Consider the following 24860-nt stretch of genomic DNA (forward strand, 5'->3'; position numbering starts at 1 on the left):
GAGGAATCGATAAACAATGTGTTTTTTGAATGTCCTCTAGCACTACAAGTTTGAGCTCTCTCAAAGATACCATCAAATCCATCTATTTTCCCAACAAGCTCTCTCTTCACAACCATGGATCATCTCTTCTGGAGAGTTTTCCCGCAGATGAATGATCATCAGTTTGCATGGATATTATGGTACATTTGGAAATGGAGGAATAATAAAGTTTTTAGTAATCTGGACATTAATCCTAGGGAAACACTTAAATTGGCAGAAACAAAATCAACACTCTGGGCTGAGGCACATATATGGAACAAACAGAGGATAGTACCACACGTAGAGGTTACGACTCTACCGTCAATTCCAGAAAGATGGTGTTTTACAGATGGTTTTTCGAAAGAGAATGATATTTTCTCCGGACAGGGTTGGCTCAGCACTTTAGAAGGATTTGATGGGCTGATGGGGGCGAGGAATGTTCGGACTAGTCTCTCTCCTCTTCATGCGGAGATGGAAGTGCTACTCTGGGTAATGGAATGTATGAGAAACTTATGTCAATTTCAGGTTACGTTTGCAACAAATTGTTCTCAATTGGTGAAGATAGTTTCGGAACCAGAAGAATGACCAGCTTTGCAAGTTATTTGGAAGATATTAAGATCCTGAAAGAAAGTTTTCTCCGATCAGAGATCATCTATGTACCAAGGACGCAAAATTCAAAAGCAGATAACCTAGCACGCAGTGTCAGGAAGCAACCGTTTTTCGTCGTTCACATGGATCAAGATATCCAGATTTGGTTCACAGAGTCAGATTATGACAAAAAAAAAGCCTAATAGATATAAAACATTAAACCACATATTCAATAAAAATATTATTTTAAAGAAAGCTTCAAGGAGAATATTTAATATACCATAATAATTAATCTCTTTTTTAAAAAAATATATATTTTTAGAATTATGTTCCAATCTTACTTCTACTTGTTTAATTATTTATATATGTACTAAGGATACATTGACGAAACAAATGTACTAAGGATACACTACATGTTATAATTATAATATATGAAATTAACCTAACAACACATACAGATGAAACTTAGTTCATTGGTATTATTTGTTTGAGAATTATAAAGATTATAAAGTTATGATCAATACGGTGATGTCCAATTTATTATGTATATATATTTCTTCTTTGAGAAAACTGAAACACAAAAATTAAATTACAACACTTTATAGTATTTTACATATGATAAAGTTTCCACTAATTAAAGCCTTACAAATTGATTGATGTATATTATCCTATAACAAATGTGTTCTTAAAGATTAGGTCGAGCTAAATATTTAGGCTCCGACTGGTGACCTTTTCGGAAACACGAGGAACGAATAGTAAAGGAATGTATAGGAATAAAATTGCAGGAATGAAAAAAAATGCTTGTTCCTTATCAAATTTAACAAGGAATGTTTTTGTTTTATATTTCTCTACAAAAAAATGAATGGGGAGGAACAAGAAGGAAAAACTATTCCTTGTGAATGGTGATTTTTTTTGGGAATGATAAGGAATTCAGTGTTTCCTTTCGTTCCTTGGTCACCATTCAAAGCCTAAGATTTCTCTCCTAATCTTTATTTCTACTTTTTTTCTGCAACGTCTTATTTCTACTTATTTATTTAAGTTAAAACTATGTGATAAATTTAAACTGATGACTCCTCATTGTAAATCTTAAGAACATGGTAAATAAACAAAATTATGTAAAATTATGGAAAATAAGTAAAATCACTTCTCAAAAAAACATTTTTGCGGGTTATTATTTTTGTTGTTGTGAAGTCTTATAAGTGTTATGTTTAACTTTTGATTTGAGGCGATGTAAACGAAATCTGAATAGTATATAGCTACATTGATTCCAGGGGCGAATCTAGAGGACAAATTTAGTGGGTGCATTATTGGTAATAAGAACTAAAAAGTGTATGAAAAGAATTTGAACTCAACATATTATGGGTATAGGCGGAGTTTAACTATATCAGCCACTAGTAAAATTGTGAATATCAATATAATTATGGGTGCACATGCCACCAATCCCAATAAGATGGTTTCGCCCTTGATTGATGAGTTGATTACACTAAGAGACATTTTTTGACTTTCTATTACAGCTAGAGACACTTCTTACATGTGACACACTTTGTTGTGGGCCAGCAACAGATTGTGGACAATTTTGTCCTTAATGGAAAGGACACTTGTGGATGGGTGATTTGTGGACGGGTGATTTGTGGACGAGTGATGCGTGGTTGGGTGATTTGTGGACGGGTGATGTGTGGATGAGTGATGAGTAATGTGTAGATATGTAATGTTAATGTGTTTATAGTAGATAACGTGGACAAACTCTCTGTTTTGATTCCATAAAACTATACAACAATACGTGGACATGGACTCATGTTACTAAAATTATACCAACGTGGACATGGAGTCATGTTACTAAAATTATACCATAAAACGTGGACACAGACTCTGTTATCTCCAATACAAACACTTGGTTTCTTCAACTCAATTGATAAATTATCTGCAATTAAACTTCAATCAAGATGAGAAAGAGATGATATTGTGAGTATGAGCGGTGAGAAAAATCGAAGAAATGTTTACCTTTTGTCGAAGAGTAATAGATCTTGCATGTTAGAGATTTCTGATCTAAGGAATTTCCCCTTTGTCATGATGTGGATGGATGTAATTTTGATTAGAGTTGAATTTAGATCCTGAGATGATGAATGAAATCGAAGGAATATTGTTCATCTCCACAACTAGTTTATAATTTTGTTAAGATGTTTATGTCCACAACTAATTTCTAATTCTGTTATCCACGCTTTGGTGTCCATGTCCACATTTTATTTACACATTAATATATACTAGAATTTAACCCGCACGTCCGTGCGGATATTATATTCATTTAATATACACCAGTATTGTTTTACCTGAATAATGGTAAATAAAATAACAATAATCATACTAAATATAAAAATTGTAAATTCAGTCATTATAAATACAATAATTGTAAAATTTGCATTTGTAAATATAATTTATTTGTTTCAAATTTTCATTTTATTTCTCATTTATTGTATACTAATAAAGCAAAATCTAAAAAAACAATATGCTATTTTTTTTTTCATTTTTATGTGAGTAAAGTTTTTTTCATTTGTAAATAATTAAATCTACCATATATAAGAAAATGAACAACAATATGGATTAGTATTTTTTATATGATTGTAGTATATAGTGTTAGCACGTTAACTATTTGAAATAATCAAATAAATAAATATTTTTTAAAACATAAGTTGGATAGTTTTCATTTAATTATATATATTTTAGCATTAATTTTATAAGAAATAGATTATTAAAATTGAAAATTTGGATGTAACTATGAAATTTAAAATTTTGAAATGATAAATAATTTATACTATATGATTTTGGTAAGGATTTTTGTATTTTTATTATTAAACATAAGTTAAATTTACATATGATTTTAGTATGGATTTTTTATTTAGATTATTAAACATAAATTACATTTAAATATGATTTTGATTTTATTATAGGATTTTAGTATGGATTTTGTATTTCAGAAGTGCACACGCTAAAATATTTATGATAAAAAGAAATTAACTAATAAAAAAGTAAAGTATGTTTACATTTACCAATTTCACGTACAAAAATCCATAACAATCATAACTTTGCTCAAATACTTTAATGAAATGGTATAATTGATGTAATAGCTAAATATTAGGATTTTTGCGTTTATATTATAGACTTTTTTAGGAAATGAAATATTGCAATCTTTTAAGTTGATGTAATAGCTAAATATTAGGGAATCTCATTTACGATTTTTATGGAAACTTATATCTATTAGTTTTTGTAAATTTATTTGTTAATTAAAAATAGAGTGGCATTCAATTGTAATTATTGAGAAATATTCAGGGCTAAATACTAATTGTACTTCAGTTTTAATAGTTTAGATAATATATAAATGAACATGGATCTTAAAAGATATAGAATTTTATATATAGTTTATTATGACAATTAATTTTGTTTAATATATTTTAGAACTTGAGATAAAAGTAAATAAATACATAAAGTAGAATAAGAAAAATAATAAAATGAAATAAGAAGAGGAGAGAGATTCTCTTTAGTTTAGGGTCATAAGAGTTTTTTTTACGAAATAAAATGTGTCTCAAGTGATAAGTGTATTGTAGTGTAATTGGAATGTGAAAAATTTTTTTTGTAAAAAATTCTTGACTGATTCGGTATAATCTTAAAGATACATAGTCGAGTCGGTATATATTAATATAGAGTCTGTAGCGTATTTGGTTTTCATGTGCTAAGCACTTATATATTATTATTACAATAATAAGATGATAGTTTCAATTATTATATATATAGTCCTACATGGTTTTCATTGTATACTTTTCAAGTGTGTATTTGAAGGAGCCAACTAAAACATTATTCAATGAATATTTATATTAACAATTCATGGATATAGATGTGTTTTTTGTGTAACAGATTTCTTATAGCATGTTTATATTAATAATGATTTTTAATTACCAACTAAAATTATTTTAAAATATGATAGATAAGTAAAATTACCAATTAAAATTATTTAAAATATGACAAACAAATAAACTAACTAAATTGTGAAGAATATTACAAATAAGCAAAATTTGAATTTGAATTATTGAGCAAGTAATTCTCTCAAATAGCCCTTTTAAAAATTTTGTCACCATAATAACTCTAAAAAAAAGAAAAATAACCAAAATAACCTCTTTTATTTTAAATTTGTTAATATTTATTTTTATTTTAAACAAATTTGAAACTCCACTCTCAAAACTCCATCCCTTAACTCTACCATAAGTCTAGATTAGTTAATCCTAAGGTATAATTGTATATTTTTCCTTTAATAAAACTTATTTTGGTCATTTTTTCGTTGATATCTATTTTGTGGAAAATAAACTAAAAATGGTATCATAGAGAATTTCTCTATTAAGAACATAACAAATAAATAAATTATCTAAAATTATGGAAAATATGAAAATATATAAAAACAAGCAAATTACCTATAATTATGGAAAACATGACAAATCAACTAAATCACTTTATAAATAATAGTATAGATAGATGGGATAATTAGGAAAATACTCTGTTTATGTTATCAAATTTGAAAAATGAATTTTTTTTTTGAAAATTACACATGTCCTTTATGTAAAAAGACATTTTGATCAGATTTAAGTTAAATATGATGTTATAAAAAAAAATTCAAAATTATTGAGGCAAAATATATTAATTATTTAATTTAAATATAGAATTGGACAAATAATCTAAAAATTCAATGTTTATCATTTAAAACTATTAATCTTTTATAACAGAAATTATTGTGGAAAAAAAGTTGTCACTTTCCTAATACATTATGTAAGATTTTACATATTAAAACTTATCATCACACTGAACTTGTCAGTTGTCACAATAATAAAAAAAAAAACATTTACCTACTAAGGGCATGACTGGTTTTCCCGCTACCACCCGCAAACGCAGCTTTTGTGGTTGGTAGCAGTTGTTGCCGTTTTAAACCGTTTCAAACCGCTTCCAACCTCTTAAATTCAAAAGCTTGTCTCATCTAGCGTTTGCGGTTGCGGGAGGTTGCGAAAGGGTAACAATTTTTTTTTTCTTTTTTGAAAAACAATATAAATACAAAAATGAAAATAAAATAAAAATTTTAAATTGAAATAATATATATACTAAAATATATCTATTATATTTTAATTTATATTATAAACTTTTTAAATAAAAATATTTTCTGTAATTTTAAAAAATTTAAAAATATAATTTTAAAAATATAATTTTTATATTTATTATAATATTATGATGTTTAATATTTTTGTAATTATATAAAATGTATTAATTTATTATTTAACCGCTGTTGTATTTGGTGGCTAATCAGTCATAAGTATCCCGCAAACGCACCAATTTATAACTGCAGTACCAGTCGTACAAATTTCTTAAAACCGCTAAAAACCACAACTACCCATATCCGCAAACTCCATCAACCGCAACCGATACGGTTATACCGATCAGGTTCTAAGTGATAAAATTCATGAGGTCATAAATTGTTGCATTAGTCATTAGTATGTTCAAAATTTCAACATTCTGGAAATATTCAAAACTTATAGAGCACAATAGCACTACATCAAAATTTGGTAAGTTCCAAACTACTTGAAATTTTTTGGTTCACACAAAAAAATTGTGTTTTAAAGTTAAAGACTTCAACTATGATTGTTTTCACTTTTTTCTTACTATTTGTCATTTAAATTAAAACAATTTCAAAATATTAAACTTAAATTCTTAATGTAATTATGAGAGATCGTTTTTGATGTTAAATACTTCGATCTATTAGAGCATCTCCAAAAGAAACTCTATAACTCTAAATATAGAGTTTTTTGCTCTCCAAAAAGAAACTTCAAAACTTCAAATTTGAAGTTTCATCTTTTTATTTGCATTTTGGTCCTTACAATTATACATCATATTTATAATTCTTAAATATATTTTTGTTTATTGTTTTAATCCTTAAAACTTTTATATCTCATAAATATTTCAAATTTGTTTTATAAATTTAAGTTTTACACATGAAATTAAATAAAAAATTTAAAACAAGATTTATAATATTTTAAATCAAGAATTAAACAACAAGAATATTACGAAAAAACCATAATAAAAACTTATTAAAAACCCATGAAGACATAATTATTACTCAAATTTAAATATTATAACAACACTAATAGTTTGGTAAATTTGCTCCGGAACCTCCCAAATCTCCAAAATATTGTCCAAACAAATTTTGTGTAACCGAAGATGATTGTTGTTGTTGCTCTTGACGCCTTTTTCGTACGATTCTTTCTTGTTCAGATCGAATGTATTCACGAATATTGACATCATCGATAGAAGCTAAGTTTTTTAGCAATATTTTATTTTCCTCTTTTACTTCTTTAAAAGCTAACTTTTTTGCTTCATTTTGCGGTCGTAATTCAATCATCTCATGACATTTTTCCTGTTTGTTGTACTTTCGTTTAAAAGATCAAAGATTTTTTCGTTTGATGATATCAAACTATCAGCGGCCATATTATTACCTTCGGTAGTCTTCCTTTTGAGTTTTGCTTTCTTCGATCCAATAGGACGTTGTGATGAATTTGATCCGCCATCATCACTGCTTAAATTGATCGAAAATGAAGGCATTCTCGGAGATTGAGATGTTGGAGAGTCGAAAGTATCGTTTTCGATGTTAAGAGTATTTGGGATACTAATGTTGACATTTAATTATGTAATTTTATTTATAATTATGTACTTTAGTGTAAGATTTTTATAATGTAGTATTTGATTGCAGTTTAATATTTAATTATGTAATAATGTAGTATTTGCTTGCAGTTTAATATTTAATTATGTACTTTTATTTATAATTTTATATTTTAGTGTAAGAATTTTATAATTAATATTTCTGTAATATTTATATATATGTACTAGTTATTTATAGAAGTTTTAAGAATTTACATTAACTATGACAAGTATAAGGACCATAGTGTAAAATATAAATAATTTTGAAGTTAGGTTCGAAGTTTTACTTATTGGAGAAGATTACACTGAAACTTCAAATTCAAATATAGAGTGAGATCTTGAGATCGACTTTTTTGTTTTTCCGGTAGCAGATAACTACTTAGCTTTGGCGATTTTTTTGTTTTGTGTTTCAACCCAAAATCTGATTCGTTCTTCAACGGTTTATTTATCTTTGATTTTGGATTGAATAAATCTGCTTTGAGCTTTGAACTTTATTCACATCCCATTTTGATTCTGATTCAGATCCCTTTTCCACCGTTCACTTCAACGGCTTTCTGGGAGAATCAGACTTCACTATTTGTTTAAGCCATATATGGCGTTGTGTGAAGCTTCTCTGATGGAAGAATGTTGGGTAAGAAGGATTCCCCAAGTCGTTAATTGGAGAGGAATTAGAAGAGCAGGCGTTATAATAGCGGTCCTGCAAAGGGTCTTTCTTCATCTCGACTTGAGATTCCTCATGTGTAAACTCCAGTGGGTGAAGGATTTTCTGTTCAAGTTTCAGCGGTTGAAGTGGGAGGCAAACGTGGAGAGAGCAAGATTAAAGGTTTAAAGCGCGAGACAGTACGACCATGGAAGGAGCTACGCCGAAGGTGTGTCCGATTGGTGGTAGCAAAAGAAGCAGCAGTTGAGTCTTCCATCCCTTGCGGTGGTGCGTGCACTCGTGTCTCCAGAAACTCGAGTGAAATGAAGGAGGGAGGACGCGCGTCTAGAAACACTGCATGTACGACGCGTGGCCTTGCGTGTCAAAAATTCCGTAAACATAGGTTTAGTTTTTATGTTGAGTTCTCATTTACTGAGTTTGTAATGAGTTGGAGTTGGGCTTTTATTTTACTTGTATTCTTCCCTTTGAATTTTTTTTCACTGAAATGAAAGAAAAGTTGACAAAAAAAGTTTTTTAATGTAATTATATATTTTTAATTAGGATAATTTAATCATTTAACTTAACAAAAAGTGTAGTTTTCAAAAGAAATAAAACACGGTGTTATTTCAAAATAAAATCTATTTGCAGAGTATTTCTCTAAATTCCCCCCCATAGGTGGATAGATATATGAAGATAAAAATATACATCTTTTCCAAAAAAAATACTCCTAGATGAAAACATTACTTGTTGTATGCCATGTTCGAAAACGCGGCGGATATACGCTCGGCGTCAAGCAACCGCGTCGAGTTGGTGTTATTCGGCTAAAAACTCGATCCTCTAAAAAAACAGTTTTTTTTTTACTTTTCGGGTTAGAAATCAACGTTTTCTTGATATAATTGCTATATTTCGGTTATTAACTGTATATAAAACAAGAAAGATGATGAGAAATGCGAAGAGTACATGTTGCTAGATGGGGGTATTGTCGTCAATTCGCCAATATTAATGACAAAAAAATTTGAAAAAAACGTCTGCACACTTATACTATCGAACCCACGACCTTTCAACAAAGAGAGAGTAAAACTACTAGACCGCCTTGCTACTTATTGTTTTCTCTTACAAAACATATATATATATATATATATCACTATATATTTATTAAAACAACAAAAACTAATCCCGTGGATTAATCTCTGATTTTTATGCTACTCGTTAGACGTTAGTCGACCGCCCGACTCACGCCTAGGGCAATTTCTAACTATGGTTGTATGAAATCTTGAAGGCGACAAAAAACAATACAATTAAACCGAAAATGTTAAACCGGAATGAACCGAAAAATGTTAAACCGGAGATCATGCCATCTTTTGATGAGTCATCATCATCCTTATTAGATCCACCAAACACACAAAAGTGCTTCTCGTAGTATCTCCGGCCGATGAAGATTCTCGTTGCCGTTAAGCGTGTCGTCGACTACGCCGTCAAGATCCGTGTCAAACCCGACAAGGTACAAAATCAAAAAACCCATCTCTAAACATCTCCGTAGTCCATCCACTGAGTCACCGTTAAAATTCGATCCCTTTATAGACCGGCGTAGATACCCAGAATGTCAAGATGTCGATGAACCCATTCTGCGAGATCGCGCTCGAGGAAGCCCTTCGAATCAAAGAAGCTGGGTTCGCCAAAGAGGTCGTCGCAGTGAGCATCGGGCCTTCACAGTGCGTTGACACGCTTCGCACTGGTCTAGCCATGGGCGCTGATCGTGGAATCCATGTCGAGGCCAGTTCTAGCTTCCTCCCTTTGACGATCGCTAAGATCTTGAAGAGTCTCGCTGATGTCGAGAATCCTGGATTGATTTTCCTCGGGAAACAGGTTCGTTTCACGATGTAAAGTTCATATTTTTCAGTCTTCAGATGCAGAAAGATTCGAACTTTAGGATCTTTGAAGAGGCAATCTTGTTGAGTTAAGGATTTAAACTGCTTATAAGAATGTGCTATTATGTAATTTTTATTGTCTTTTTTAACGTTTAGGCAATAGATGATGACTGCAATCAAACAGGACAAATGGTTGCAGCTTTGCTTGGTTGGCCACAAGCAACTTTTGCATCTAAGGTGGTAACAAGTGATTTATACATTACATTTTAAGTTGTTATAGTTATTTTGTTCATTTCGTCTTTTTGTTTAGTAGGTTGTGTTGGATAAGGATAAGCAGTCTGCAACTGTGGATAGAGAAGTTGATGGAGGTCTTGAAACCCTTAGTGTAGATTTACCCGCTGTGATCACGTAAGTTCTACTTTATTTACATGATTATGTCATGATCTGTCTTTGGGGTTGAGGTTTGATTAGATTAGATGCAAGAACTCTTATTGTAACAACTTTGATGTTGTAATGCAGAACTGACTTGAGGTTGAACCAACCAAGATATGCAACACTCCCCAACATAATGAAGGCAAAATCGAAGCCGATAAAGAAAATGACGTTGGAGGATCTGAAAGTAGACATTAAATCTGACATAGAGATTGTGGAAGTCACGGAGCCTCCAAAGAGGAAATCTGGAGTTATCGTTTCTTCAGTGGATGAGTTGATAGATAAGCTCAAAAATGAAGCTCATGTAGTTTGAAGAAACAAACCTTATATGTCTTCATCATGATCTGCTACACGCACACTTGTCATTTTTCTTTCTTCTTTAGATACATTGCTATTTCAGGAATGAAGTAGAAAGTAAATAAATAAAGGACGTGTAAAACAGTTTATTTGGTAAGTTGCTTAAAAAAATCTTCACTTTTATTACAATTTTTTCTTCTGTTTGATAAAGTGCTAGAAAATCTCAACGCTTTGAACCACATCTTTGCTTCATAAACCAATCATTGTATCCAAGACCATACAAGCTTTATGACAGTCTTGTGCTTGTATCAAGGTATTACGGAATGATTAAGAGTTTGGTACATTTTGCAAATTGCAAGTGGTGGTTTTCTTCTTCAGCAAACTATGTTTAGGATTTTTTTTTTCTTCTGCGTCACGTTTTAGGGTCAGGCTTTAGAGTTATTAGGTCAAAAAATTTAGACCCTACTGAAAATGCTTTCAAAAATATATAATTTTCGTAGGGTTTATTTTATATCCGGTGTTGCTAAGCAAGGCAATCTTGTTAAATTTGATACATGCTTTTACAAATGGTGAATTTTCAGATTTTCTTAGTGTTCTTTTCATGATGTTCGGATCAAGTTTTTCTGCTCATTTTTTTCTAATGTCATATTTGTTTCCTTTTAACGCGTCGGCAATGGATGATGACTACAAGTAAACATGACAAATGGTTGCAGCTTCGCTTGGTTGGCCACAAGAAACCATTTCATCGAAGGTAACAAGTGATTCCCTTGAATGTTTTCAGATCATACGTTAAATTGTTCTGTTTCTAGTTTCTAATCTCCATTTATGATTTTCTTTGTTAATTTGTTCTCTCATTCTTGTTTAGGTTGTGTTATGGATAAGGTTGCATGCACAGACTTATCCCCTGTGATCACTTTAGTTGTACATACTTTCATGATTGTGTTATCATCACTTACGTGATCTCTATCGTGTTGATGTTTATATATAATTGCATAGACTAATTAATTGGATTATTTCTTCTTCTGTTAACTATATTTTTATTTTGAACAGTTTATGGGATCTCTCAAATCACTAAGAAAACTAGCATTAAAGCTTTGAATAGACAGATGCAAGAACTCTTTTTATCTGTAAGAGATAAAGCACCTGTCGTTATTGATGAGCCTGTACTGCCTATTCCTACAGAAAAAGAGGCCCCTTCTACTTCAAAACAAGGACAGCAAAGGCAGGTTTTTACAGCGCTGCAATCAAATCAATTCAACGCTTCCTCATCCGGTTCCGCAGCTCGATCCCTTCCGGTTCCGCAGCTTGGTTCTTCTCAGGGCCGGTCGTCAGCCTCTCTTGCTGCTCTAAAGGAAGGCAGTTTATGCGTTGATCTCAGAAATGTTTTCTTGGGCTCTCCGAGGGGTTTTCCGAGGGGCTCTTCTCACCTTTCCGATTATGGATTTTCATCAGCTTCAGAGCTTCCTTCAGAGGAAGATGACAATCCAAATGATGAAGGGGATAAATTCATAAATGTTGTCTCTAGGAGGATTCAAAAACAGTTAAAAGGAAAGGCGAAAGCAAGGGCTCCCTCCAAACCTCTAATTTTTCCCTATGAATAATCTTTCCTCTATGAATATTTTTTGCTGGAACATCAGAGGGTTCAACTGTAAAATAAAGCGTCGCGGATTTAGGAAATGGCTTAAGCAACATAAGCCTATTTTTGGTGGTCTCGTAGAGACTCATGTCACTCAGGTCAAGGCTCCAAAGATCATCAATGGAGTATTCCCCGGGTGGCGATATGATTGTAATTATGAATTTTCGGAACTAGGAAGGATTTGGCTTCTTTGGCATCCTTCAGTCTCTGTTTCGGTTTTTCACAAATCTCTCCAGTCACTTTCCTGCCTGGTAAAGCTTCTTTTTGTGTCTGCTGAACTGGTGGTTACTCTCGTGTATGGATCTAACCACAGGCGCGTCAGAAGGCAACTTTGGTCAGACCTGATATTCTTATCTACATCTCCTCAGATTATTGAACGCCCCTGGTCAGTATTAGGGGACTTAAACCAAACTCTATCTGCTGATGAAGACTCCAACGCTGACCATTTTACCTCAACATGTGGTATGCGTGACTTTACTCAGTGTGTAATTGATGCTGGCCTCCAAGATCTTCGCTTCTGTGGCTCGTCTTTCCCTTGGTCAAACAACCAAGGACTGGGCATCATCCCCAAGAAATTGGATAGGATTATGGTAAATGACAAGTGGCTAGAGCTATTTCCTAACGCTCTTGGTGTCTTTGGCGAGCCGGGCATATCTGATCACAGCCCATGCTGCGTATTCTTAGACGCTGGGAAGCAAAAATTAAAAAGGCCGTTCAAATTCTCGGCGATGTTAAATGATCACCCAGACTTTGAAGTGTTGATAGCTGAATGTTGGAATTCTCTAAGATTTGCAGGTTCAAAAATGCTCTGTGTCTCCAAGAAACTCAAACATCTCAAAAGCATTATTCGGGAATTCAGCCGCCAGAATTTCTCGGGGATCGAGTTAAGAGTTTCTGAGTCCTTTGCTCACCTCCAACTGTGCCAGCGTGAACTCCTAGCTTCTCCCTCTACAGAGGCAGCCATCAAAGAACGATCAGCCCACTCTACCTGGTTCTCGCTTGCCAAGGCTGAGGAATCCTATCTTTACCAGAGATCAAGAGTCAAATGGATTGACGTTGGTGACTCAAACTCAAATTACTATCATCGCTCTTTAAGATCGCGCCAAGCTATAAATCAGATCATCTTCCTCACTGACGAGAATGGTGTTATCATTGATTCAAGAGAGGCGATTCAGGCGCATGTGGTGCAGTTTTATCATCGTCTTTTGGGTGGAACAGTCACTCCGTCATCAGTTTCCCGAGATGAGATTGCTGCTCTTCTCCCTTTCAGGTGCTCACCCGACGTGATTCAGAGATTGGATGCGCCTTATTCTGCGGTGGAAATCAGGGATGCTTTCTTCTCTCTTCCCAAAGGGAAAGCCCCTGGACCAGATGGGTTTCCGGTTGAGTTTTACACTGCTCACTGGAAGTCTGTCGGGTCGGACATGATCAACGCGGTCTCTGAATTTTTCCGGTCTGGGTGTCTGCTTAAGCAGTGGAATGCAACGGTCCTGACCCTCATCCCTAAGAAGATAAATGCTACAGCTATTTCGGACTTCAGGCCAATTTCTTGCTGCAACACAACCTACAAGGTTATCTCCACACTGCTAGCTTCCCGACTAAAGCAGGTTCTGCCCCAACTCATCTCTAATACTCAATCAGCTTTTATTCCGGGTCGTCTAATGGTTGAAAATGTGCTAATGGCAACTGAGTTGGTTAGTGGTTATAACTGGAAGAATATTTCTAAGAGATCAATGCTCAAGGTGAACCTGAAAAAGGCTTTTGATTCTCTGGAATGGAATTTTATTTTCTTGATAATGCAAGCGCTGGAATTCCCTGAATCTTTCATCAGTCTTATACGTCAATGCTTCACCACAACGAGATTTTCGGTGGCTATAAATGGTGAAATGTGTGGATACTTCAGCGGAACCAAAGGTCTGAGGCAGGGCGATCCTCTCTCACCTTATCTATTTGTTCTGGCCATGGAAGTTCTTGCTCAGCTTTTGAATGCAAATTACAGAAATGGGAGTATTGGTTACCACCCAAAGGCTTCTAATCCTCTCATCTCTCACTTCGCTTTTGCGGATGATCTTATGATTTTCTTTGACGGTGAAAAGGACTCTCTTCAGCATATCTCAGCTACTCTTGACGCCTTTTCTTCCTGGTCCGGGCTTACAATGAATCACAGCAAGACAGAGCTGTTTATCGCAGGTTTGAACCAGGTAGAAACTGACGACATCTCAAGTCTTGGTTTCTCCCTTGGATCATTGCCTGTACTCTACCTGGGTCTACCCCTCATGCATCGCAAGCTAAGAATTTGTGACTACAGACCTTTGATTGATCAGCTGAAGCGCAGGTTCTCTTCTTGGACACTAAGAGCGCTCTCTTATGCAGGAAGAGTAGTTCTAATTTCTTCAGTCATTTACGGTACCATTAATTTTTGGTTCTCCTCCTTCATCCTTCCAAAAGGCTGCATCAAAATGATTGAATCCCTCTGCTCTAGGTTCCTTTGGAATGGTAATATCAATACACGAGCTGCAGCAAAGGTGTCCTGGTCTCAGCTATGCCTACCGAGAGATGAAGGTGGGCTTGGTTTCCGGAACCTGAGCATATGGAACATCACGCTATGCCTTAAGCTCATATGGCTGTTATTCAGTGTCTCGGAGTCTCTATGGGCAATATGGGTTAAGGCCAATCACATCAAAGATTCTTCTTTTTGGTGCTTGGACAAAGACATGCTCGCCTCATGGACTTGGAAAGCTCTTCTCAAGCTGCGGCCCCTTGCTGAAGGTTCATCAGATGTAACCTTGGGAATGGCGGTAAGGCTAGCTTCTGGTATGACCACTAGTCCGAGATGGGTCCTTTGATCAAACATTTTGGACCGTCTGGCCCTCTCCAAACAGGGATACGGCTAGATTCTACAGTGGCAGGTGCTTGTTCTGAAGATGGATGGTTGCTGCGACCAGCTAGATCCCCAGCAGCAGAAGCGTTCCAAATCATGTTATGCTCAATGACCCTCCCCTCGCTCTCCACTACTCCTGATTCGTACTCTTGGACAGTGAATGACATGGCATTGGACTCTTATTCTGCAAAGCACACTTGGGAGTTCCTGCGGCCGCGAGGTCAGAAGCAAGATTGGGCAGATAAGGTCTGGTTCAAAGGCCACATTCCGAGCCATGCTTTCATGATGTGGGTAGCACAGCTGGACAGACTACCAACAAGATCTCGTCTAGCATCTTGGGGTCTCCAAATTGATACATGCTGTTGTGTCTGCAACCACTACCACGAAACAAGAGATCACATTTTCCTTAGGTGCACATATGCTGAGCAGCTTTGGAAGCTGGCGCTAAAGAGGTTGGGATACAGACCGGTACTCTTTCACACTTGGGAGGCTCTTCTCTCTTGGACGAGTCTGAGAGTCAACCACTGTCCCCCTACCCTTCGCAAATTAACAGTCCAAGCAGTGATCTACAGGTTGTGGCGCGAAAGGAATCAACGCCTCCACAACGGACCATCAACACCGCCGCAAGTTTGTTTCAAAGAGATTGATAGACTGATCAGGAATGCAATATTGGCAAGGAAAAACCGCATGAACTTTAAACACCTAATGGAAACCTGGTTGATGCATGAATAATGGATCATCACAGCTTCTAGTGTATAAGCTAAGTTTTCCCCTGTTTTTATCTTTTTTTGGCTTGGGACTGCTTCTCTTTTCACATCTTGTACTAGTTACAATCTATCTCATTTGATAAATGAAATTCACATCCTTATCAAAAAAAAAAAAAAAAAAACTCTTTTTATAACAGCTTTGATGTTAATTACTGCAATACTGATATGAGCTTGAACCAACGAATGCAAATTAATACCGAAGAACAGATCACACTATTAACAATAATAAAACATAGAAAATTGACTTGTTGTAATAAAATATTATGGGTTTTGGTCACAGTTTGGTCATCTATTCCGAGTTGACTTCCTGCTCGGTCTCCTCTTGACACTACGCGGTCTTCTTGCATCCCATCATTCCCTCTCACCGAAGAAGATTCTCTCCTCTCCGTTAGCAAATCTACGAGCGAGCTTGATCAAGAGAAACAAAAAGATAGGAGAGAGATGGCTTTCTTCTTGTTTCTTGGAAGAGTTTTCTTCGCTTCTCTTATCATCGTCTCCCCTTGGCAAATGTACGTTTTATTGCTCTTCTTGTTTCTTCAGAGGAAATTGCTTCGTGCTACTAGATCTAATATATGGAATTGAGAACCCCTGGTAGGCTCTTTCGAGTTGGTCTGAAGCTAATTTAATTTGGATGCATTTCGCATTTGAGTATTATGCTTGATCCTAATGTGTCTTAGTTCTACATTTTGAGGTGAAAGAAGACTTCCTTTACAGATGTCTCCTAAAATTCAATGTGAATTTTTTTTCTTCCAGTTTTGTGTTTTTTTTTTTTTTTTTTTTTTTTGTCATAGCTCTTTGTTCATATGCTTATGGAGTTGGCCATCCTACAAAATATGTGTGGTTTTATATAGTGCTTTATAGTGAGAACACCATTAGCTGTAACTATACATGAAAGTGAAATATTTTCGTACTATTCATTAATATGGTTTTTATTTCGCTGACTTGGCAGCCCCATATGTTATGACGCAACTCAAATATTATTGCGGGGTTCTTAAGGTAGGGTTCTTAGCGGAATATAAGAACCCGTCTCTTAATTTTTAACTAAAAAAACTAAGAACCGGCTCTTAAATAAGAGTTTTAAGAGCTGCTTCTTAGCTTTTTTAGTTTAAAGTTAAGAGACGGGTTCTTATATTCCCCTAAGAACTCCACCTTAAGAACCTTCCAATAATCATGCTCTATATGTTTTGACCATATCACTGAACTTAAACTAGGCATCTTTGTGGAATTATTACAGGTTCAGTGGCTTTGGAGATGATGGTGGTCCTGCAGCTAAAGAGTTGGCTCTAAAGCTGAATCTGGCCAAGGCAAATCTATCTTCTAGATTATGGGTAACTTTGTCTAATATAGAGGTAAACGACCTTGTTATAGTGCTCTTCTATCTTGTGCTCTCGGTATATCTCTATAATTCTATATGCATCTTTCTTTGACCTTGCGACTGAATCTTTAAAGGTGAGACAAGCCAGTGTTACTATTGTTTCCCTGATAGCTATCGGAGGCGTAATCTTTGTTATCAGAAAAATCTTTGGTGCTTATCTGGTTAGGCTTCCTTCTTGACATCCCATGTTTATAAGAAATGAATTCAAAGCTTGACACATGTTTTAACTTTAAAGTCTCAACTTTTTCTTTAGGCTGTTTACTTTACGATTGTCAGTCCTATTCTGTATGATATCTACAACAACGGACCTGAGGATCGTTATTTCTCTCCTTTCTGGATAGAGCTCTTCAAGGTTTGTTCAGAACTTTTTTAGTTATCATTATCTCAAGTTCCAAGCTAGGGAATGTGGGTTTGCTTTGACTAGGATGAAAACAACGCAGCTTTACAGCTTCAGATCTTTCGGTCTTACAAAGCCTAGATCATGCAGTCTATGAGAATGGACGAATTATTTGATAATAAAATATCATTCCGTTTGTTATAATGTATTGCAGAACGTCGCAAGTTTTGGCGCAATGTATATTTATTTTTTGAATGAATAACTCGACACCCTCCAATAGGAATCTGAAGAAACAGATTGTTTCTTTAGTGGATTAGCTGACGATACATAATCTCAAAGACAAAGCTCAGGTAGTTTGAAGAAAGTTACTTTATATTTCATTATCACAATCTGCTACACATATTATCATTTATTTTTCTTCTTTAGAAACATTGTTGTTTCATCAAGTGTTTAAAACATATTGTCTTTTTTTTTATCAAAAAACATATTGTCTTTGTTACACTGTTTTAGGAGCAAAAGTAGTAAAGTACACAAAATGACGCAAATATCGTACTATTATCTTTCCTCAAAGACGGACAAGTCTTTGTTTCATATTCTAAATTTAGACAAATGTGATTTTCCATTGAAGCCACCCGCAAGGTATCCTGCAGTGTACTCTAGTAAGGTCAAATCTCTGTACTTATCAGGGTTTTCATCAGACAGAAGCTCTTTGATCGGTTCGTAAACAGTGGAATTTGGAAACAGGTTCGAGCTAAAGAAGCACGCAACTGAAATCCTCGGACCATCTCTGTTTGCCCGTACCCTATGCTCCACGCTCGAGAACTTGTCGTTAGTTATCAGCTGCAAAACAAAACGTCTCATATTTTCTCAATAAAGAGATCTTTTAGTTAAAAATAATGCATCAATTGAGGGCTTGCTTGCCTGCGTGAAATCACCGATGTTAACGACAAGAGGTCCATGGATAGGAGTTACATCGACCCAATAATCTTTATGAAGAACTTGAAGACCACCGATTTGGTCTTGAAGAAGTGGTGTAAGAAAAGAGCTATCCGTGTGCTTACTTATGCCCAAAGTTAGGTCAGGTTGTGGGCAAGGTGGGAAGTAATGGCAAAGCATAAACAAGCCCTTAAGACAATCTATCTTCTTAAGGATCTCAGAGTTCAAACCTAAAGCTTCTGGGAGAAGTTGGAAGAGCAAAGCTCCAAAGTCCATTACATGCTTCGAGTATTCCATTACAGCATCCCTTAAACTAGATTCACTTATTCAGAATCAAAACACTCTGACAAAAAAGGAAAAAAAAAAAACAGAACCATTTGGGCTAAACACATTCATAGGTGATTACTTATTCACTTATTCTTTTTTTTCTTCTTTTAATTCAAGATTTACAAACAATATACAAATTTATAATATTGTTACCATGATAAATTTAGTTAATATCTCACAATATATTTTGAAACTAGGAGTTTTGCCCGCACATGCGGGCATAGTTATTTAATAAATATTTATTAATAAATATATTATTAATTTAAAGATCAAAAAAATGAAATAAAACATTAAATTTATATTATTTTATGAATCTTTCAATTTCTTAATTTTTATTGATTTAAAAATATTATTTTTGGATAACAACACTAATATCTTGTAAATATGTTGTTATCTTGAACAAATTTTTATTATATTAATTTATAAGCAATGATATAATTAAATAAACAAATATATAATTGTTAATATAAATTGATGTTATTAAACCAAATTCTAGGAATTAGCATAACCTACAAAATCTCAAAATAAATCAAAAGCACAAGAATATTAAATCAAACTCAGCTTTACATATTATATTAGTCATAGTAAGTAAGAATATTGATATATGTATAATTATGGGGTTGATTGGTAGAGACTGTACCTTTGAATTTTTTGCTTTAAGATTTAAGCAGTAGATTTTGTGGCTTTAACTTTAAATTTTATTGTTGTAGGTTTATTTCAAAGTTTTAAAAGCACTAAACCTAAAGCTGTAGAAAAATTGATTTCTAGAGCCATTATATTTCCTTTTAAAGATTTAGGGCTCTAGCTTTAGGGGGTGATTGGTTGAGGCTGTAGGAGCTGTGCACAGTCTTTTTAATTTCTACGTCCATTTTTTAAAGCAATCATGCTTTTATTTTAAAAACTGAATATAAAGCCAAAACATTATAAAAGGAAATATGTTAGCTTTAGAAAGCACTTTCTCTAGAGATTTTATACAGTGCTCTGAAAAATTTCTACAGGAAAATAAATTAAAGCTAAAACTAAAAATCTAGAGCCTAAATCTTAGAGCAAAAAACAGAAAGCCACAACCTCTACCAATCACCCCCTTAGTTTTTATTAATAAAGCTTGAGTGGTTTGATTTTATTGCTCTAGAAAAAATTATGGATGTGTAGAGCACTCACAGCCAACACCAATCACCCCCTATATTGTGAAATAATTCCTATAATAATTGAATAAACACTCAAGCATACCAAATATGTTGACAAACAAAACATTAATATGTAATGTATATTTGAGGAAATTTTAATTTAAAAAAATTTATAATTCTTTAAAACTCTTGAAAAATTTAAAGTAAATAAAGTAAATTTTAAATTTTCATAAATATAAGGTACTTGTTGTAAAAAAAAATATTTTGAAAATATTCTTTTTTGAAAGTTATTCTTACAACTGGATGATAACAATTAATATCTAGTAAAATTAAAAACAAAGAAATATTAAATTTTCAACTTAAATAACAAATAGAAGTTATTCTTGTAATTAAATGATAAGAATAAAAATGAAAATATCACGAAAATTATGTTAACAAACAAATATAAATTAAATTTATTTATATATTTCTTTTTAGTATTTTAATACTAATTTAATAATTTTTAAAAATATGCCATGACATATTATGTTTACAAAAAAATATAAATCATTTTTTGTTATTTTGCATAAAACTATTTATAATATTTTAGTATAATGATAAATCTAATTATGATATGTGTATATATAATACTAATTATAAAAAATAAATAATTAAGAAATAAAGATATAGATAATCACAAAATAAATACATGGAATTATCTACTTTTTTTCAAAAATGTTTTTTATTTATTTTGAGATATTTTATAATATTAGTTTGTAATCAGTTAAATAATGAATTATATAATTTATTTATTAGATATTAAAACTTTAATTAGTCAAATTAAAATTAAAATTGTTTAATGACTAACCTAAGATCATGAAGAACATCACAAATAAGCAAATATCACTTCTCAAATAATAGTATAGATCATAATCACAAATAAATTGGGCATATCCAATATATTTCAATATCTTTAATATATACTTCACTCTGATTTTTAACTTCAAAGAGTTGTCTTCGAGAAAGATGTATTTGTAACTTTTAAGAGGAGAAATCAACAAGGTTGAAAAAAAAAATCAAGAAGATTCAAAGCATCAATCCTCAAAAATCCACTTATAATTAAGGGAAATTGTCACTAATACCACTTTTTTAATGGGCAAATCTCCAAATTAGCAGTTTTCTAAGTTTATGTCACAAAAATAGTCCTCAAAAACTAAAATGACCAAAATAGCATTTTATCTTTTGAAAAATTTAAATTTTTTTATTTTTCAAAATTTGAAATCTTATCCCAAAACCCCACTCCCCAACTCTAAACCCTAAAAGCTAAACTCTAAACCCTAAACCTTAAATCCTAAATCCTAAACCCTAAACCCTAAATCCTAAACTCCACCCTTAACTCTAAACCCTAAACCCCACCCCAAAACTCTAAACCCTAAACCTTAAACTCTAAACCCAAACCCTAAACCCTAAACCCTAAACCCTAAATCCTAAACCCCACTCCTTAACTCTAAACCCTAATGTCTAAATTAATTTACCAATGGGGTATAAGTGTATATTTATCTCTTTTGATAAAACATTAAGTGCTATTTTGGTCATTTTTATTCTTAAAAACTATATTTGTGACCAAAACTTTTTTTGTGTTATCCTAGTCATTTTCTCCTTTCTTAATACCACATTTCATTTTTATCTTAATCATCTTTACCTTTAAAATTTAAACATGGAAAATACTATTGTACCCCTAATCTATTCTCTCCCACAAACTCTCCAGATCCAAATCCGATGAACTTTCAATTGTTTTACGGCGGCCAAATCCGATGAGGGCAAACAAGCTTTCTACGAACCTGACGAGCTTTCCAACCAGATCTCCGATGAACCTGACGAGCTCTCCGCTGAGCTCTACGACGAACCTGAAAAACATGACGAGCTCCGACGAACCTAAAAAACTTGAAGAGCTCCGACGAACCGAACAAGCTCGTTCACAAATGCGTAAGAACATTAACGAAGTAACAAGATAATAGATGGAGATTTCCGTTCTATATATTTCATTAATTTTAGCTTGATTTCTCAAAATCGATCTGTTTCTGGGAAAAGAGACAGTTTTTTGATGATATTTTACATTCTTAAATTTATAAAACCTTATAACTATTTATCCATGAAGAACATAGTGTTTATGCATTAACGTTTTGATATATTTTGTTAATTCTTCTTTCCGATGAGTATTTTTGTGTTGAGTATATATATGTTTACTCCGTTGATCACTATATTATGATGATTGAAATATGTTTTATTTGTTGAGAATAGAAACTAATAAATGGAGTTCACTCGATGAAGAGGAATGTGATTTTTGTCTTCTACTTTTGTTTTTCTGAAAATGATTTGTTTAATTAATTTATGGTTAAAAAATTTCAAACATGATCTGTTTATGTGATGTTGACAAAGGTGTCGATATTGAAATTGAAATTATAGTCTGTGATATTTATAATCCCTTATAAATTTCATATTATAGAAAATACATAATATTTCTATAAGTTCTGATGTTTGAATACTAATCATGGAACACCACTTTCTTCCGCTTTTGGTTCATGATTGTCAATCTAACTCTATGTGCAAACACTTTTGCTCCTTTGATTAAATATGTACATGTGTGTGCTTAGGTTTGCAGAGAATGGGAAGGAACCACTCTGAAAACCAATAAGGATGTAAGAGTTGCCCTCATCCGCATTAGTGTTGTTCTTGGTAAAGATGGTGGGGCTTTAGGTGTGTGCTCTGTCTTTCTCTCTCTAATGAAACTTGTTCGTGATTGTGTGTGCTGATGATGTTTTATTCGTATTAGCCATGATGATCCCCTTTTTCCAAATGTTTGCTGGAGGTCCTCTCGGTATAGGACAACAATGGTAAAGTCCAACAATTCTTCTTGCCGCCTCTCTGCGAATCTAACGACCTTTTTTTTTGCATAATTTACTGTGTAGGTTCTCCTGGATTCACATGGATGACTTGATGAATGTAATCTACGAGGCACTCACTAAACCATCCTACCAAGGTAACAACATAACAAACATACCTGCTTGTTTTCTCTGTTGTTTTTTTTATCAAAGATTTAAAGCGGAATGCTATTGGTGTTGTTGGTCGTTGCAGGAGTTATAAATGGCACTGCGCCAAACCCGGTTAGGCTTGGGGAGATGTGTCAGCAGCTAGGAAGCGTTCTTGGTCGACCGTCGTGGCTACCAGTTCCTGACTTGGCACTCAAAGCTTTGGTCACAGAAAAACAAAATTCATGAATTGTTTTTAATAAAATTTTATAATGGTTTATAGACTCTTACAAATAATTTGTAAACCTTTATAAAAGGTTTATAAAATTCATGAATTGTTTTTAATAAAATTTTATAAATCATTATTAATTATTTACATACCGTTATAAATTCTTATAAATTATTTTACATACTCTTATCAATTGTTTTACAAGCCTTTATAAATGGTTATATATTCTTATAAATAATATAGAGACCTTATAATTGGTTTCTACACCTATATAAACCCTTATTAATAGTATACATACCCCTTATAGATTATTTATAAACTTTCATAACTTTGTTATAAACATTTATACATGGTTTATAGATTTTATAACTTGTTTTATAAGCCTTTATGGTTTATAGACTCTTACAAATAATTTTACATACCCTTATAAATTGTTTTATAATCCTTTATAATGGTGTATGAACTTTATAAATTGGTTTTATAAACCCTTATAAATTATTTACATACCCTTAAAATTATTATACAAACCATTATAAATTGGCTTATAAGCCTTTTTAAATGGTTATAGACTCTTTTAGTTGATTTCTAACCCTATATAACTCTTATAATACAATAGAGGAGCTCTCCTGAAAATTGAATGCTATTCTTTCTAGCCAGTTTTACAACACTTCCAAGGTGTGAATTCTCTATTTCACCAAATTCCTCAGTACCTAAAATGCAAGCAACATTTTCAACATAATCCAGCTATGAACATTGGATGATCAGTTTTGGCTTGTCTGATGGCTCTGTTGAAGTATCACAATACCTCGCAGGTAACTTCAAGGTTGTGCGAAATTCGTTGCTTTGACTGCAAAACATGACAAAATAAATTTCTTAAGCTAACGAATTTATAATACTCTATGAAATATTGATTTGAACTTAGTATTATTGACTAGAAAACCTTATCAACAATATCAGCTAAATGATAAGTTACACAATTTGAAAACCTTTAACTAAGAAAAATATTCATGAATTACAACTAGCATTCTTATTAAAAATCTAATACATGATCTTTCTTTTACCTTATAGACCCTTATAAATGGTCTAAGAGAAGATATTCTTTTATGTTTTATAAACCTTTTTATAGATATATCTTGTTCAAATATTACTTTATAAAAGCTCATAAATTGTTTTGATGTACTATCACAATATCATAAAACCAAGATTTATAAGTGGTTATAATTTTTTTTACTGTAAGTTAACTGTTGGATACTCTTCCCTCTTAAATTTAATATCCTAAATCACTATCCTAAATCTATACTATTAAAGCAGGATCCTATTGTCATAATTACCTTAGGGGCATGTTTCTTTCACTAACATTGCATGTTTCATTAAGGGCAATTAAGTAATATTAATAACAAATCTATATTGGGTCATTATTTTTGGATCCATTCCAAATCAAATCTCTATTGAGCCATTTGGGCCTATTAAAAAATCAGATTCAATTCTCACCTTTTTTTTTTTTCCTTTGGACCATTGAGTCCAAGTTCAAATAATTTTTTTTCAACGATTCTTAATTATTATTATTTTTTTCTTAGTATAATTTAAGCATTCATAAAAATAATTGAATTTTTTTATTGAAAAGTATAAATCTTTATTAAAAGTATATAATTTTTTAATTAAAATATTAAT

At 32.8% G+C, this 24860-nt stretch overlaps 4 protein-coding genes across 4 annotated transcripts; 3 read left to right on the plus strand and 1 right to left on the minus strand.

Moving 5' to 3' along the window:
- Positions 1-9300: 9300 nt before the first annotated feature.
- On the plus strand, positions 9301-10749 carry LOC106315763 (electron transfer flavoprotein subunit beta, mitochondrial). The gene is made up of 5 exons (XM_013753587.1): positions 9301-9470; positions 9551-9835; positions 9994-10074; positions 10151-10245; positions 10357-10749. Exons 1-5 carry the CDS (start codon positions 9402-9404, stop codon positions 10580-10582), a joined length of 756 nt encoding a protein of 251 aa, XP_013609041.1. The 5' UTR covers positions 9301-9401; the 3' UTR covers positions 10583-10749.
- Positions 10750-16156: 5407 nt separating this feature from the next.
- Positions 16157-17959, plus strand: LOC106317340. The gene is made up of 5 exons (XM_013755170.1): positions 16157-16359; positions 17085-17199; positions 17300-17386; positions 17479-17577; positions 17777-17959. The coding sequence occupies exons 1-5, from the start codon at positions 16292-16294 to the stop codon at positions 17822-17824; spliced, it is 417 nt and encodes a 138-aa protein (XP_013610624.1). The 5' UTR covers positions 16157-16291; the 3' UTR covers positions 17825-17959.
- A 191-nt stretch (positions 17960-18150) lies between these two features.
- Positions 18151-21849, minus strand: LOC106314466 (1-aminocyclopropane-1-carboxylate oxidase homolog 9-like). Its single transcript, XM_013752335.1, has 3 exons — positions 21773-21849; positions 18484-18811; positions 18151-18402 (listed from the first exon to the last, which is right to left on the minus strand). Exons 1-3 carry the CDS (start codon positions 21847-21849, stop codon positions 18151-18153), a joined length of 657 nt encoding a protein of 218 aa, XP_013607789.1.
- LOC106314467 (epimerase family protein SDR39U1 homolog, chloroplastic-like) lies at positions 21848-23209 on the plus strand. The gene is made up of 5 exons (XM_013752336.1): positions 21848-21934; positions 22586-22688; positions 22765-22825; positions 22901-22971; positions 23067-23209. The coding sequence occupies exons 1-5, from the start codon at positions 21848-21850 to the stop codon at positions 23207-23209; spliced, it is 465 nt and encodes a 154-aa protein (XP_013607790.1).
- The last annotated feature ends 1651 nt before the right edge of the window (positions 23210-24860 follow it).

The sequence above is a fragment of the Brassica oleracea genome, chromosome C9 (genome assembly GCF_000695525.1).
Source record: "Brassica oleracea var. oleracea cultivar TO1000 chromosome C9, BOL, whole genome shotgun sequence".
NCBI classification, from domain to species: Eukaryota; Viridiplantae; Streptophyta; class Magnoliopsida; order Brassicales; family Brassicaceae; genus Brassica; species Brassica oleracea.